Genomic DNA, 16,026 nt, shown 5'->3' with positions numbered 1-16,026 from the left:
CTCAGAAGCCAAGGGATAACTTTGTTCGTCTTTGAGGAGATTGCTGGCGTGCCGAGGCTCGCACGGGTCCCGATGCTGTCAGTGTCTCGCCTTCACCTGACACCCAGCCATGGAGGACAACGATGGTCTGGTCGTTGCGCTCAGCTCTGAGGATGAGAATCGACTTTGGGCAGGTAAGCCTCATGGGGAAACGCTGTGCCTCTATCTGGGAGTGACCCCCATTATCATTTAACTGACTTCTCGTCTCCAGAGATGAGCGATTGCCTCATCACCGATTGCCCGAGCCACGAATCCATTGACGATGCACTTCGAGAGTGGTTGGAGATCACGTCCCAACTTCGACAACAGACCTCAGATTTGCACGACGACTTTTTGGCATGCGCCCAAATGCTGCTGGAGAGCGAAATATTCAAAAAGAATAAAGACTATGTCCGCACCCAGATTATCCACAGTCTACTGCAGGAAGACGAAGCAGGGCCATTACATGCCATCACCAGTCTTCTCTTCCTCGATGGCTTTGGCGACGAATCGACATTCCCGCGCATGATCGAGGAATCATGCTTTCCACGCCTACTGGAACTCGTCATTGCACGGCAAGAAGACACAGATCCTCGCTTACACCGCCTTCTTCTTCAACTATTGTACGAAATGTCCCGGGTTGAACGGCTCAAGGTCGAAGATTTAGCCCTTGTTGATGATACATTTGTACATTACCTATTCCAAATCATTGAAGGGGTCTCGGATGATGTACAGGATCCATATCACTATCCTACCATTCGTGTTCTGGTGAGTCCACAAACAGACTCTGTACAAATGGGTACGCCCAAAATATGCAGAACTAAAACTTCCCTTAGCTCGTCTTGAACGAACAATACATGCTGGCATCAACTGATCCGGTTACGGATCCTACAGGAACAATATCTGCTCCATTAACCAATCGCATAGTCAAATGTCTGAGCCTTCACGGGCCGCTTTTCAGAACGTTTGGCGAGAATGTGATTTTACTCTTAAACCGCGAAACGGAAACCTCCCTTCAGCTGCTCATTCTAAAGCTGCTGTATTTACTATTTACAACGAAAGCCACGTACGAGTACTTTTACACCAACGATTTACGAGTGTTGTTAGATGTGATAATCCGCAATTTGATGGATCTCCCAGATGAGAAAATATCTCTGCGCCATACATACTTGCGGGTCATGTATCCCCTTTTGGCCCATACTCAACTCAACCAGTCGCCTCATTACAAGCGGGATGAGGTACTTCGTGTTCTCAGGATACTCCGGGGTTCTCAGAACGCTCATTTTGCTCCCGCAGATGAGACAACTTTGCGATTGGTTGACAGGGTAACGAAGGTTAAATGGATCGAAGAACACGAAGCTGAACAGGAGGGCTCCGGCCAAGCTGAGGTAGCTCGCAAATTCCTCGGCATTAGCTTGTCACCATCGCAATATGCAAGTAGCATAAGTGTTGGGGATGTGGCGGGAGTCATGGAGCGACCTGGAGTCCAAACCCCAAGCCGAAATGCAACAGCAGTATCAGGTTCTCACGACGAGCCTCATGCCGAGAGCGATGCCGCGAAATCTCCTGTTAGGGCAAAGAAACCACTTCCGGCCGTTCCAAAACATCGGCACGGTATTCCATTTGCTCAGACAACAAAAGTCCAGGTGAGCGTGAATGGTGATGGCAAAAAGATTCCTCCCAAGGCACCACCACCTCGACGATGGGGCAAGAGAAAGGGCTCCACGGAGCAATCACCGATACAACCTATCAACGAAGCTGTCCCAGAGTGATGTTCGAAACTGCGGAGTCAGCTAGCACGTCGTTGGATGGGTATTCTCCGTTACAATTATTCATCATATGAACTCGCATAGGGATATGGTGTTTGCGATTAGGCGTCCTTTGGTTCAAATACTCGCTATATGGTCGGTAAGATGTGTGCAATCTTCGCAGAAGCGGTTATCAATATTGTTTACGACGGTACTTGTCATTGCCCAAATATAGTTGCGGGCTCGTCTAGCGTTCATGGCGTCGCGGAGTTATGGTTATACGGGATGCAGTCTTCTATGTACCGAAGAAGTCAGCGGTTGCAGGGAATCAAACACTTGTACGACCATATGGGCCGAATGATCTGCGAATAGTACAGAGAACAGGCACCTGGGAGTTTATGTAGTCAATGCAAGCCTTCAATAACTTTTCAATTGTGTCCCCCGGAATATACCAAGTGTTCCGGGGGCTTGTTCAGTGAACCACACTACCGTTCACAACAGGTTGGCGTGAAATCGTCTGGACATCTCGTACACTCAGTGCCAAGTGGCGTTTCCAAGTTCACGTCCGCATTAAGGCGCACTTGTATTTTGGGGATGAGGTCTGCTCGCGCCAGAAGTTTAGCCCACTACCATGCTGGTGAACCCATCATTGGGGGCTAAATAGACCAGACAGCTTTGTAACCGGCCGCAGCCATCAGTAACGGCCGGACGCCCCGAGCGAGAACTGCTGTGAGGATTCCTCGGCAGCTTCCGTTCTGTGGCGGTTGTGCGAGATCTGATTCCCTTGCCCTAGCATGCCCTCAGCGCCCTTCCATTCATTCATTGAACCAACTAACCCCAAATATTAGACCGGAAACACTTGTTTGCTCATCCTATCGGCAGGGTACTAAGTCCTAATTCAGATCGTTTCTTGGGAATGATTCTATGACCTGATTGCTATTCGTTTGAGTGTGTAGTGCATCACCTGTTGCTTGTTTTCCAAACCTTGCAAGGGTCTATGACAGACTTTCCTGTGGTAATAGGCAAAGTGCCAAAACTTGTCCAAGGCAGGGGAAATTACCTGCACCTCGACGAATAGGTTAATGCAGATTAGATCGATTCGCAAGGAATAGTTGCTGGGGTGAAATACCTGGTGTAGTGGCTGTGTACTCGATACTCCACTGCACGATTGAGGATTCAGCGAGACAAGGATTCATTCTTTGGACCATTACTCGTTTGGTTGTGATCATCTACAGTACTTTCCTGGAGCATTTGTCACAACCAAGCATTGCGGGCATTCTACGAATAAACCGAATCCAATCCTCCGGATGGAGACGGGGTCTGGTACCTCATCTTTCGATAGCGGCCCTTCCAACGCACTAGGTAGCCAGAACGGCTAATAGCTGCCTCTGGAGGTTGCGTTACTGGTCGACTGAGTCTAGTCCGATTGCTGGCGGCAATGCCGGTCGGCCGAGATTTTACTGCCATAATGTTGCAAACCAGGGTGCACGCACTTCTTACATCAGGAGGCCTGAATCTGATGTACCAGACATCTGGACCTTTGTGGTCCCAGTGCAGGCTATCGGGAAGTTTCCAGTTAGCCAAGCTGAAGGCTGACGTCATTTATATGGGTCTTGTGTCCGTCCTGGCAACTTGACTTGGCCTGGGGTGTCCAGTCTTTCTGACAGCACAAGTCGGCCGGCATCATTATCACTGACTGCTCAGACCAATATCGGCCTGTTGGCAATTGGTGACCTGATCGTGGGGAGTGCTGGATCTGCCAATGGCTGCTGCGTTTGGAGAGGAGGTTGCAGCATATGACGGCCAGAATAGCGCTTGGCTTGACATGTATGTAATATCCAACATTGAACTGTATTGTACGGAGTACAGGGTGGCAATGGCCGTGTGTATGCTTCGCCAAGCCATGCGCCATCCAAGCAGATGGAAACTCAGTAAGGACGTCGAGGTGTCACAATTGCCTTGCCAGTGATGGGCGGCGCTTTTCGTCGTCCAAGTAATTGCAGGCTAATCAGGTATTCGGAACGCTGCCCAACCAACACTCATCTGCTCCAGCTTCTTCCGAGCTTCCGGCAGCTTGTTTGGTGTCGGCAAAGAGAGAGGAAAGCAAATTAGAGAAGCGAAGCAAACGAAACCACTCAGGCCTATGGTGATGATCCCGGCATCATTGGCACAGCTGTGGTCGCATCAAGATGTAATGAAGCTCGTTTGGTGGATCCAAATGCCTTGACGAGCCCGAAAGGCATTGAAGGTGCAACAAAAAATACCAGACAGCTTCCTGTTCCTCTCAGCTGTATGCGGTTTGGCGTTTGCCTGTTCATCCCCTCCATCAATGGATAAGCAAGGTCAAGCTAACGAAGTGCTACAAGAGTAGCGGCTTGGCCGACCGACCGGACCAGTGGAAACCGGCGTAGTTCCATGACATCAATTGGCGAACGTCGTCATTTTGCAATTGATGTCGTACGGCGCGAGCAGGTCATTGGGAGGCCAAGTCTCACTTTTGGGGCTCAAGCCATTGCGTCAACGCTGCCAAATCTGGACGTGGCCATCGAATCCTTGGAACTCTGGGCGTCGTGGGCCACTTGTGCTACCTCATAGCTCTAGGCTGGCAGTTAGTTGGTGTGCGTCAAGGTGATGGAAAGACTGCGCAGATGGTGCCATGCCATGGAAAATTGTCTTGGGAATAATCACTTCCGTGACCACCCAGTATGCAGCGTGCCACTCACACTCACCCCAATGCAATTGAAAGTCTGGTTGGAAGCTTTGGCATCGCATCAGAACTCGGAGTCTGGTGGTCCAGTGGTGTGAACATTTTGACGACGGTCTGGTGGCTGTGGACCATGACAAGGACTTGGCCTTGACCGTGGATATCGGACCGTGAACGATTGATGGAACGAACCCATTTTGATCAAAGGCCATTTGATGCCATTTGATCAGTCAAGCTGGTCTGGTTGGTTCAATGCTCCAATGTTGGTTTAATGTTCCCCACACTCCCGGCCGCCCCCCCCCATCCCCATCTCTTAGTGTCTCCAGTCCCTCCTTCGGCCAAACATTTGAACTGGAACTGGAACCCACATGCACTGCGCCCATCTGCCGTTCCCGGTCTGCGTCTGCGCCTGCGTCTGTGTCTCTGTCTGTCTCTCCCTCCATGACCAAGGACCGTACCTACCGTACGGTACACCAGTCTGCTCTGTTGTCTGTCTGGTGGTTTGATGGTCCGTCTCTGCGCTCTGTTGTCTAGTCTGCTCGTCAGGAAAGTTTCGAGGTGTTTGGTCACTGGCGAACCGATCCAGCCTTTATAGCGCCACCTCCGCCATGGATCGTCGCCGTCCTCCCTCTGCCTTGTCGTCACAGTCGACTCTGTCCACGGCCATGTCGCACTCGCAACCAACGCCCAAGGCCAATGCAAATGCTAATTCTAATGCCAACCTGAACCGGAGCTCCTCTCTCCTCCAACGTCGGTCACAGGGCCACTTGCTGCACAAGGACCCGAGCCTCGACAGTCACCGTCTACAGGACAACGACTCCCGATCCCCTCTATCGCAGCATCATCACCACCATCCGCGCCAGTCCTCCCCCAACGGCAAAACGTCCTCTCCCGCTCCCGTGGCTGCTGGTGCGGGTAGATTCACAGAGGAGTGGGACGCCAGCCAGCGCGGAAGCTCCATCATCGACGAGAGCTACAGGTCCCATTTCGCCGCAATGCAGCGTTCCAATTCTGTGCACAGCTTCGCTGCTGGCGATGATCAGCAGCTACCTGTGCGGAACAACACTCTTCGCAAGAAGTCATCTATGAGGCGGACCAGCAGTCTCAGGCGCAGTAGCAGTCGCCGAAGCAACAGAGCCGGTAGTGTCAGGAGCTTGGCCTTGCATTCTGCCTCCGACCCCGATGATTCCCACAGCGCATTTTATTGTCCAGTTCCTACCTCTGGCACTCCGACAGATGTGCTTGCCAACAGATTCCAGAGTATGTGAAAATTCCTTGTCTAAGCGTCAGCTTTACTTCCAGGCGACACTCAGTCCACTAACAACGGCTCTCTTTCCAGCTTGGAGAAAGGTTCTCAAAGACCTGATAACGTACTTTCGCGAGATCCAATCGCATTACGAGCAACGGTCCAAATCTCTAATCAAGCTTGCCAACGTTGCAAACAACATTTCGACTCCCCCTCAATTTCTCAAATCAGCCGGAATCGATGATGCCTTGCAATTTCTACGTAACTACAACAGAGCTGCAATTCAAGAAGCCAACAAATCAAAGGAAATTGAGGAAGACGTCATTTTGGCCTTGACAGGGTTGAGGAGTGATCTTCAGCAAAAAATAAAAGAAATCAAGCACTTATCTGGAGACTTCAAGAACTCGGTCGACCGCGAGATGGATAGCACCTCCAAGGCCGTCCGTGCTCTCGCTGATGTGCTTGACAAGACCGAAGTCGACTCTTCGTCCACAACCGGCAAACAGGACCCCTATCTGATGCGCCTAGCTGTCGACAGACAGGTCGAGCGCCAAATAGACGAAGAAAACTATCTTCACCAGGTAAGCAACAACCCCTCGCTGGCCAATCTACTCATCCCGCCAATGCAACTGGATATTTGTAAGGGCAAACTTGCTATTCAAGCACACCTTTCTAACCAATTGATCGTAGGCTTATCTGAATCTTGAGGGTTCTGGCCGAGAGCTCGAGTCCATTGTTGTTGGGGAAATACAAAAGGCATACAATGCATACGCAGGTATCCTAAAGCGCGAGGCGGATAATTCTTATGCGGTTGTGGACGAACTGCGTGAAGGTCCCATTGGCATGCCCAAGGATCAGGAATGGATTCACTTTGTTACACACGACGAGCAGATTGTTGACCCCACGATCCCCATGCGATCTTCGGACCAGATTCATTATCCTGGCCAGGACCACCTCTCGGCGCAGGAGATCCGCGCCGGGCTTTTGGAGCGCAAGAGCAAGTATTTGAAGAGTTATACGGCTGGATGGTAGGTGCCCATTCAACCCATTAGTTTTCCGTCTTGCGTCTGGTACTTACTGTTTATTCTTGCGGTTTAACTGCTTTCAATGTTTAATCAGTACCTACCGCAAACCACCCACTGACCATTATTTAGGTATGTTCTCTCGACGACACACCTTCACGAGTTTAAGTCTGCCGACAAGGCGCAAGCCCCAATCATGTCACTTTATCTGCCCGAGCAGAAGCTCGGCTCCCATTCGACTGAGGGTGGATCGTCCAACAAATTCATTCTCAAAGGACGCCAAACCGGTGCGATGCACCGAGGGCATACTTGGGTTTTCCGAGCTGAAAGCCACGACACCATGATGGCGTGGTACGAAGACATCAAGGCATTGACCGAGAAAACCCCGGAAGAACGATCCCAGTTTGTGCGCACGCACTCGAGGAGCCTCAGCCGATCATCCCGCCGATCCGTAAGCAGCGACGGCATCGTGGATGAAGACGATGACGAGCCTTTTTCTGCAAACCAGATGGACGTCAACCCAGAGCCACGAGAGGACGCAGTTCCCCGGCGGCCTCAACCAGGTGGGCGGTTTCCATCAGATCTTCAAATCAACGCACAGCGTGGCTTACAGGCGCCACAATCGCCTTCTAGTGTAAGCTCCGGCCGCCAGGAACATTCTCCGGATGCCCAAGTCTATGCAGCCGCCGGGGCTCTACCCGTTGCTGGGTATGTGGCCGGGCACGAGGATCGGCGTCTGCATCATGGTCAGGAGAAACACTTGGGTTATGGGGGCACCGACCAAACTCCAATGGAAAACATGCACTCTCAAGCCGCCATTGCCAGCGAACAGGCTCAGCGTGATGGTATTAATCCATATACGAGCGAGCCTGTTTCCCAGTCGCCACACCGAGAAGGGGGGTACTTTGCCGGTGCCGTCGTGGGTTCCAAGGGATACCAGGAACATGATGCTGAAGAAACGAACGCCGGCGCCGTCGGTGAAGTCTCTCACCTTCCCAACGAAACGCCTATTCACAGTGTAGACGCCATTCCGGGAGAGTCTGAGAACCAGGCTATGGCGGAGAATGGCCGCTCAAAGGCTGCCGAAACGGGCGGTGAAAACTACGTTAATGGCGCCGCATATAGCGACAAGATAGATCCCATTGCATTGACAGCTAGCAATATTCCTAGGTCTGAGACTCAACGAGAGCTCGCTCTCCAAGTGGTCCCCGAGACCAACACCGCCGAACATGTTACCCCGGCTGAAACCCCCTTAGGCGAGACCAGTAGAATGAATCGGAAAGCTGACAATAGGACGGATAGCGTTGCCACCATTTCAAACCTGCAAATCCCTGGAAAGTTTCCCAAGGGTACTGGTGTAGCCTCGCCATGAGCGCCATTGTTAAATCCTTAGTCAGGCTTTCTTTTGGGATCTTTCTTGTTCATGATGAGGGCACGATTCTTACCTGTTTGGGTTATGGTGGTTTCCTTGGGTCTTGTCTCATATATTGTTGACTCTTTTTTGTTCCTTCAGGCTTTGGTTTTTGGATTAGGAAAATGATATCAGTCATACCGGTTCCCTTGGGTTATTTGGGAGGGACTAGTGAGCGGTAGAGTTCCGCAAGGCGCCTCGTTCATCCACGATGCTAGCTCCACGCTACGCCTCTACTTTTTCGTATCACTGTTTGTATACTTAGTTTCACAATATAGGTACTTGTATGTCAAAAACAGAACAAACATGTGAGCTGTACACCAGTGATAATGTACAAGACAATGTCGGGAGAAGAGAGGGGGCGCCTCCCTTTGGCTGCATCTCTGAGCAGTCACTCAGTATCGAGACAGATGGATACGCATTGGTGTCGCGGCGCGACTCTCAGAGTCTAGTCAACGGCAGGCATATATATGTGTGTGTGTTGGGGTATCATGAATCTTGTTGTTATTCCTTCAAACGTATGGTCCGGCTGTGAAGCTACAGGCGCCACAAGAATTGCTACCGAATTCAATCATGTCTATTCCGGCATCATTATCCCGCTTTCATTTGTCCCGATACGCCAAAGAAGTCCCCTGTTCTCGCTGGAGGCAAAGGTGCGTTCCACGCTGCTTTCGACAATTTCTCATAGTGACCCGTGACATTAGGTGTCCGGCTAGTTTTACTTCTCCTCTTCCTTTTCGATCCGCTCAAGACAAATTTGTCTGCCATGCGCTACTGCTGGATAAACCTGATTCATGCCTCCAAATACTTGACCGATAATAAAAATACGCCAGAATGTCATATCTCACACGCAACATATCGTTACCAAGTCGACTTTGTTTTCCAAGGCTGGACAAGCACAAATCTGACTCAATGGGATAGGGATTAAGGCTTGGGTATGTGGATGGTCTTGCTCGTCATTAGACAGCCATGCAGCATGAATAGAAAGACGGCGGGATGCAACTCCAACGCGGAGCCTTGAAACCAGGTGCCAAAGGGCACATCGTCTAGGGTCCAGCCACAGTATACCCAGTACGCCATGATGGCATCTAAAAAGAGAGATGTGGGAATCGGTGTGCCTTCGAAAAACTTGCTCTTGCCCGTAGCGTCCTTCGGAAGCACTGCAACGGTCACATTGAAGCGAGCAAGGCGTGTCAAGCCACAGAGAACGAAGAAGGCGAGACCAATGGTGTCGAGGGTAGATCGAAAGCCAATAGTAAAAGCTACCATGGCTGGAGCGACGCCGAAAGAAATCTGGACATGCCGAACAGTTAGTAACTACTCTCTGAAATAGCAAAGGTCTCTGCCTTGTGCTCAGTGGCAAGTAGAATCGTACCAGATCGGCTAGAGAATCCAGCTCTTGACCCATGAGACTACTCTTGTTCCTCCACCGTGCGACTCTCCCATCAAGGAAGTCAAAAAACAGCCCAAAGGGAAGGAAGGCTAGCGCGAGCCAAACCTTGTCGAAGGCATTCGGATCGCCAAGGCAGTATCGCAAGGAGGAAAAGATGGACATGACACCGCAGAAGCCTGATAGAGCGGTCAAAGGGGTTAGCGATGTTACACAGCGCGGTTGTCAACCAAGAGACGGGAGACGGTCGAGACATTGGCGTCGCAGTTGCAAGAAGGTTGAGATATTGCATAATACATACCATTCATCAAGGTGATAAGGTCAGCAAGATGCATTGCGCGCACCAAGCTAAAGTGTCCCACATCTGCAGAGAGAAGCGTCTTTTGCTTGTCAATAGCTTCACAGGGTGCAAGAAGCTGGTTAGCAGGTGAATGGGTTTCAGTTCGAAGTGGTAGGGAGGTAGGGAGGACGGCAGTCCATTGCAGCATACCGGGCTGATTAGAATTGAAGTTGGGCTTTGCCATGGCACCATTCGCGCCTGAAGACGCAACGCTGCTTCGTTTAGACATGATATTTTGTGATGTGGTGTTCGAACGACAACGGCGGCAGTGGGACAAGAACCGTTGGGGAACGTCTGGTTGTGGTTCTGGTTCTAGTTCTTGTGCACGCAGTTGAAGAAACGTGAAGGTGGGGAAGGGCGGTCAGAAGGATGGAATCACGTTGAAATGCCAGCCAGTTCAGGTTGAGGAAGGAATTGTCTGTCCAAAATGGAAGCAGGTGAAGCGGAAGCGACGAGGTCTGTCTGGTATTAAAAGGCACATGCAGAGGCAGAGGCAGAGGCAGGAGCAGGGGGAGAGGAGGGGATAAAAGTCGACGACGTAAAGGCAAGGTTCCAAGGTTGTTGGATGGCGAATGACGGTTGACGGTAGACAGCTGACCAGGCCAGACCAGACAGTGGAAGTGGAAGTGGAAGGCTTGTGACTTGGACTTTGACTTGGACCTGGCCCTGTTTTTTGTTTGGCCCCTTGGCCCTTTGGTTTGGCCCCCAGTCAAGCCCACTGGCAGTCTGTCAAGTCCATGTCAGTGCTGCTTGAACCCGCAAATCATGGTTGGAGCACAGCCGACCAGCCTTGACCTCACTGCTCAGGTGCATACTGCCACACATATGCATGCATGTGTGCAGACCGACATGGAGTACATGGTACATGCACACCAGACAGATTATGCACCCAGACTGGGGCCTAAACAAACCAAATCTTGACTTCTAGTTGTCAAGATCAAATTGGACCAGACCAGACCCGAGAACCGATGACACTAATATAAAGCCCCAGTGATTCCACGTTCAGTCTGGTGCCTGTGAGCAACATTCAACTCGACATCCATGCACCACCAGACACCAAACCACATCACACGTCAACCCTCGTCAAGTGTTGACCGTCTTTATTCACATTCACTGAAATAGACACAACTACAAATGCACTGTGTCATCTTCACCTGCAATCCCAGTTTTGCCCCTCATTCAATGCTGAGCTTATAATAAAAACAAGTCGAGTCTTGATAGCATATACGAACAGCATCGCCAATATTCATTTGTGACTCGAGTCCAAGACGTTTCTTTGACCCCAGGCACTCTACTACTAGCTATCAATGTACACGCCAACCTTGAGTTTCTACAGATTTGCCCAATGGCCGTCTTGGGCAAAACCCGTCCAACGAAAAAGGAACAAAAGTCCAGCCTCCCAACAAAACGCAAAGATCCATGCCGTTGTGCTTGAGGTTTCATCGTAATTAGTGTCTGCCCTTCTTAAACAAAGAACAACACCAGAGCCATCAAATCAAAACATTAACAAGTAAAACCCAGATATTCCCAGACGCCTTATTGCTATGTCGCCCAAATAAAACATGATGCCCGGTTTGCCAGCGACTTTCGCAAGCTGATCAGTAAAATATGTACCCAATCTCAAACACCTGCCGCAAATGTACAAGCCCCAGGTGTTACCAACATGTTGCTACCCGCAACGTACTTCCAACCAAACCTCGACACCTTGAGACCTCGATTAGCATTAATCGTTTCCATGCTTCCCACCATTTATTGTATGGGGTAATCACTTCGTGAAAACACCCCGTCAAAGTCAATTCCAAAGGCAGGGATTAAACCTGAACCCAGCGGCAACCTTAAACTTTATGGCTATAGTCGCCACTTCATCGCTTTACTAAGACTGATAAACCGTCAACCCATGACCCGCATGAGCCCGAGATGCCACAAATGCTGTATCCGCGTGGTGGAATTACGTTATGACTATGGGATAAATGCCTTGTAAGTGCCTGCCATGTACGTTTTCTTCAGCCGATGGGATCCCCAACTTACGCAGAACCACCGTGAGCGTTGCCAAAAATGGGCGACTTTCTACCCAAGCTCGTCAAAATTTGTACGCCATCGATCCAGAAGCCTGCTCGAACCAGAAGTCCACTAAGGTACTCGCCACGACGGATATCTGTCCCAGGTTAGCAAGTCAAAGGGGCGCTGGCAAAGAGGCACAAGCTTTACCAAATTCGAAGGCATCTCCTCCCTCCTTTCCACCCCTGTTGCCGAATAGTTGCGAAGTATTGTCGTCGTACACAAATTCTAGGCCATCTAGTGCAGACCCATGGTAAACAACCACTCGAGACATGACTCTATCTTGCTGGGATGCACTCGTAAAAACGAATTCTTGTTGTTTGCTGCCTTCCATCCTTGATTCGCCCAGTTTTTGGCTTCTCGAAGCAACCTTTCCATTCCCCAGTTTCACCATGGAGCTTTTCGAAGTAAACTCTTTGAAATCGTCGATTGTCAGTGAACCTCCTCCATGAGACTTGATTGATATTGAGATGGGCCCCTTTCGCTTGGCTTCGGGCAGCCGCGCGCGTAAATCCTGCTCACTCAGTGCAAGTTGACGTTGCACCGGCCCGTTTTCTGTCGTATATTCAAGCCAGGAGTGGCAGACGTCGTCTCCCTCACCGAAAACCTCCACGAAAGAGATGCCCGTGGCCGCCATCGCCAACACTGTGCCCCCTTCGATTGCAAATGCTTGAACACTCTCATCTGAATTCAAAGGCGCATCGTTGGGTAGTCTGAAGGCTGGATGGGCTCGGAACCGCAAACAATCTAGGCGGTGCCACCCACACTCGTCTGCCTGCCGTACCAAGCCTCCCTTTGATTTTGTCCTAGTGGAAAATGCCTCGCGGGGAACGAACGAGCGGTTCAAGACGACATAGTCTCTTTGCATGATGCCCGACTCTTGATGAGGACAGCCGAGCAGATGTCCCGTCTCATGTAAGTGGGCGCCAATGCCGATGTTTGCCGCCTCCCACGAACTTCCGGCATCGTTGCAATCATTCGCCAAATATCCTGTGTCTGTAGGGGTGCAATCAGTAAAAGCCGGCACAACTTCCTCGAAGCTGGAAGGGTAACTCTGCAGGCAGTGTGATCCGAAAATGGCAAGCTGCAAGTCTCCGGCGTTACCACCCAGTGCTGCGTGGCCGCTGATGACGTTTTGTTGGACATCCCAGTGTGTATCAAGAAATAAGACAGAAACATAATTCTTCTGGCCTGGGAGTGGATTGAAGTAATCCTTTACTGCGTCAGCAGCAATTCCGAACAGGGCGTTCTTGTCAGTAGCTTTGTCGAATTGCTGAGCCTTATTCAAGTCGCGAATCTCGGCTACGGTTTTGTCAGATTGGATTATGTGAACACGAGCCTCTGAGCGCATTGTGCCGTTTTCTCGATCGCGATAATTGGACGTGCCCAATGTCCATTCCTCTTCATACCGGAATACACGGCGGCCAAGCTTGTGCCTCCACATTTGCTCAGCGGTGAACGCCTGCCAGAGATATGCCGCCATTCGGAATTTTCGAACGGCCGTGTCTAACCCATTACCCTCTCGTTCTGCGCGAGCTGGTGTTGCATCATACGTTCGTGGCGAATCCTTTGCGACAATAATGGCGAGCTGCAGAGGTGGAGCGTTCATAGGCGGTATCATATGAATGGTGAGATAAGACGCGTGGATGGGATTAGATGAAGAGCTGTTGGCGAGTTTGGGGCTGGAGAAGTCGAGTCGAAATTTATTTGGTCCTGGTTGTAAGTAGATTAGAGCCTTAAAGTGAGATTCGCATACGGGCCAACTAATGGCGGGGAAACTATCATCGTATCGGCTAACGACAACATTTCCATCCATCGAGCACTGTCCAGGCTCGCCGATTGTTCCATGCAACAAAAGGACTTTTTGATACACCTAGGACTTGTAAGCAAGAATGGAAATTTGGAACAAGAAAAGCTAAGTGTTTGCACATTATTGCTCGCCAGGGGACAATATACTCACCCACGAGTTTTCCGAGATGTTATGGATATGCGGAGCATATTGCGACAATGGTACACTGCTTCGCCCATTGACAGGAGGAGCCCCGAGGCCCGCCATGCCCGATACGCTCTGCCTGCTCGTATTATTCGCAGGGGAGAGCATTGGTCGCGGTGAATGGGATGTCTGCGCTTGGCTCTGCTGCGAGGTGTTGGTTTTCTTTATCTGAAGGTCGAGGGCAGGGTCGGATTGGTGCGCAAGTGACGGAGGTGTTACCGAACCGCTCGACGTTGACGTGCCTTGGCTGGTGGCACCATCACTAGATCCGTCAGTGGAGTTATCCGTTCGAAAGCTTGCTCTGGACCGGCGGCGAAGCTCTTTCAGAAATGCTGGAGCCATGGTTGCGAGATATCGAGGCAGCTGGAATGGTGGGAAAATGTATCATCGGCCGGGAAAGACCAGTGGGTGTACCAGCGCGGCCGTTCACTGCCCACATTTACGTCTCGCACCGGAGCTTGTTGGAATTATGCGGTCACAGAGGCCGTGATTGTTTGCATGAACAGTAATTTTCGTCGAGGAGGAGAGAAGACAAGGCTCGGGAGAGATCAACCGCAGAAGACAGGATGGGTTGGGATGGCCGTAGGAGTAGTAACGAGGGGCTATGGAGCAGCTGAACTTGAACTGTTATGGAGCAACTGGAGCTCTGTAACGGTCTGGTGCGATGGCAGTGATCGAGACTGGGTTGTTGCTCAACCAGACCAGACTTGGTCTTTGTCGTCAGCTCTGTCTGACTTGCGAGTCAAATCGTCGGCGCTACCGAATGCCGGATGATTGATGGGAAAGTCAGAGCGTCGCAAGGCCCGCTACGTGCCCAAGAAAGTTGTTCAAGTGTGCATGTATGTTTCCCGAACAGCTCACGAAGAAGGAGGCGGTGGCGGATGAAAAGGAAGCTTCAACGAGGGACTGGTTGGGCGTCCGCCAGAAAGAACGAGCGACAAGTGACTGATGGGAGACGTCCGGGAGAAACAACTCAATTGCAAAAAGAAAAGCTTGGAGGAGGAAAGATGAGGCAGCTAGACTGACAGCTGCAGTGGACCAGACACATGCATGTCAAGGCAAGTCAAGTCTGGTGTGGTGTGGTGTGGCAACCGGACAAGGACATGTATGTAGTCTGGTGGATTCAAGGTCGAGTTGACCAGACCAGACTTGAAGGCAGTGCTGATGATCAATTGATGGGCCACACAATGTGCATGCAGGCTGTCTTGCGTAGGTGCTCTGTATTACTGCATGGCTCGTAAAGCTAAAGTTCGCAGCACATGAGAAGGAGGCGCCAGGCCCTTCAAGCGTCCATGTCCAGTCTGGTCCGGATTGACTTGACTCAATGGCCAAGTCCTCAACCAGACCAGACTGCTATTAGGCCATTTGATGGCACCCGACCAGGCCAGGCAGTACTTCGTGAAACTGGTACGAGAATGCCAATCTCCAAAGCCAAGGCGGCGCATGCATCAACAGGCAATGACCCCAGAACGCTTGTCTGGGCAAGAGCTGGCGTCGATTACGTGCATGTGGCAGTTTGAGCTCCATCAATGATCAAAGTGGTTGAACTAGTCGCAATAGAAGGACCTGCGCCGAAGCGCCACCGCACTGCTCCCACATTTTGCATTTTGCATCCACATCCGCATCCGAAAGCTCCAGGATCAATACGCGAGCTATTACAGTATTATGGTTGCGACCTGGCCTTGAAATCAAACATGATCCACTGGGCAGGCAGCCCAGCTCTGCAAGGAAGTCCGTGACTTACGACTGCATGTGCACAGATACGAGCTGATGATACTCTACCTTGAGCTTGGACCATTGCACACTGATTATGAAAGAATCTTGAGGTTTTTGACAGTGTCGACGCTGGCAAAGTGTCAATTGACCTGCTCCTATGCCTGTACCATTGCTGGGCAGCCTGGGGATGGCGGTCAAATGTCTTGGAAGGGCTACTCTCATCAGTAGACATATCTGAAAACGCCAGAGCCAACACTTGAGCCGATCTCAGCCAGATCTTTGCCATGCTGACTCGACCTGACACTGGCCATAACCTCTCTGCCTTTCAACAGCCATCGCATTTATGTCTCCCTCCTCCTCCTTCTTCTTCTTCTTCTTCT

General features: G+C 50.9%; 4 protein-coding genes across 4 annotated transcripts; 2 read left to right on the top strand and 2 right to left on the bottom strand.

The window, feature by feature from the left end:
- Positions 1-109: 109 nt before the first annotated feature.
- VFPPC_17846 (hypothetical protein) lies at positions 110-1,790 on the top strand (the record flags this gene model as incomplete). The annotated part of the gene is made up of 3 exons (XM_018293803.2): positions 110-173; positions 251-786; positions 855-1,790. 3 exons carry the CDS (start codon positions 110-112, stop codon positions 1,788-1,790), a joined length of 1,536 nt encoding a protein of 511 aa, XP_018143706.2.
- A 3,288-nt stretch (positions 1,791-5,078) lies between these two features.
- VFPPC_08153 (PH domain-containing protein) lies at positions 5,079-8,110 on the top strand (the record flags this gene model as incomplete). Its single annotated transcript, XM_018286910.1, has 4 exons — positions 5,079-5,730; positions 5,810-6,297; positions 6,407-6,744; positions 6,871-8,110. The coding sequence occupies 4 exons, from the start codon at positions 5,079-5,081 to the stop codon at positions 8,108-8,110; spliced, it is 2,718 nt and encodes a 905-aa protein (XP_018143705.1).
- A 963-nt stretch (positions 8,111-9,073) lies between these two features.
- VFPPC_08152 (CDP-diacylglycerol-serine O-phosphatidyltransferase) lies at positions 9,074-10,108 on the bottom strand (the record flags this gene model as incomplete). Its single annotated transcript, XM_018286909.1, has 3 exons — positions 9,074-9,442; positions 9,525-9,718; positions 9,841-10,108. The coding sequence occupies 3 exons, from the start codon at positions 10,106-10,108 to the stop codon at positions 9,074-9,076; spliced, it is 831 nt and encodes a 276-aa protein (XP_018143704.1).
- A 1,795-nt stretch (positions 10,109-11,903) lies between these two features.
- VFPPC_08151 (zinc metalloproteinase) lies at positions 11,904-14,272 on the bottom strand (the record flags this gene model as incomplete). Its single annotated transcript, XM_018286908.1, has 3 exons — positions 11,904-12,034; positions 12,088-13,810; positions 13,898-14,272. 3 exons carry the CDS (start codon positions 14,270-14,272, stop codon positions 11,904-11,906), a joined length of 2,229 nt encoding a protein of 742 aa, XP_018143703.1.
- Positions 14,273-16,026: the final 1,754 nt, after the last annotated feature.

This window comes from Pochonia chlamydosporia, chromosome 4 (genome assembly GCF_001653235.2).
Source record: "Pochonia chlamydosporia 170 chromosome 4, whole genome shotgun sequence".
NCBI lineage: Eukaryota > Fungi > Ascomycota > Sordariomycetes > Hypocreales > Clavicipitaceae > Pochonia > Pochonia chlamydosporia.
Note: the sequence above shows the minus strand (reverse complement) of the source record. Positions and strands in the feature narration are given on the sequence as shown.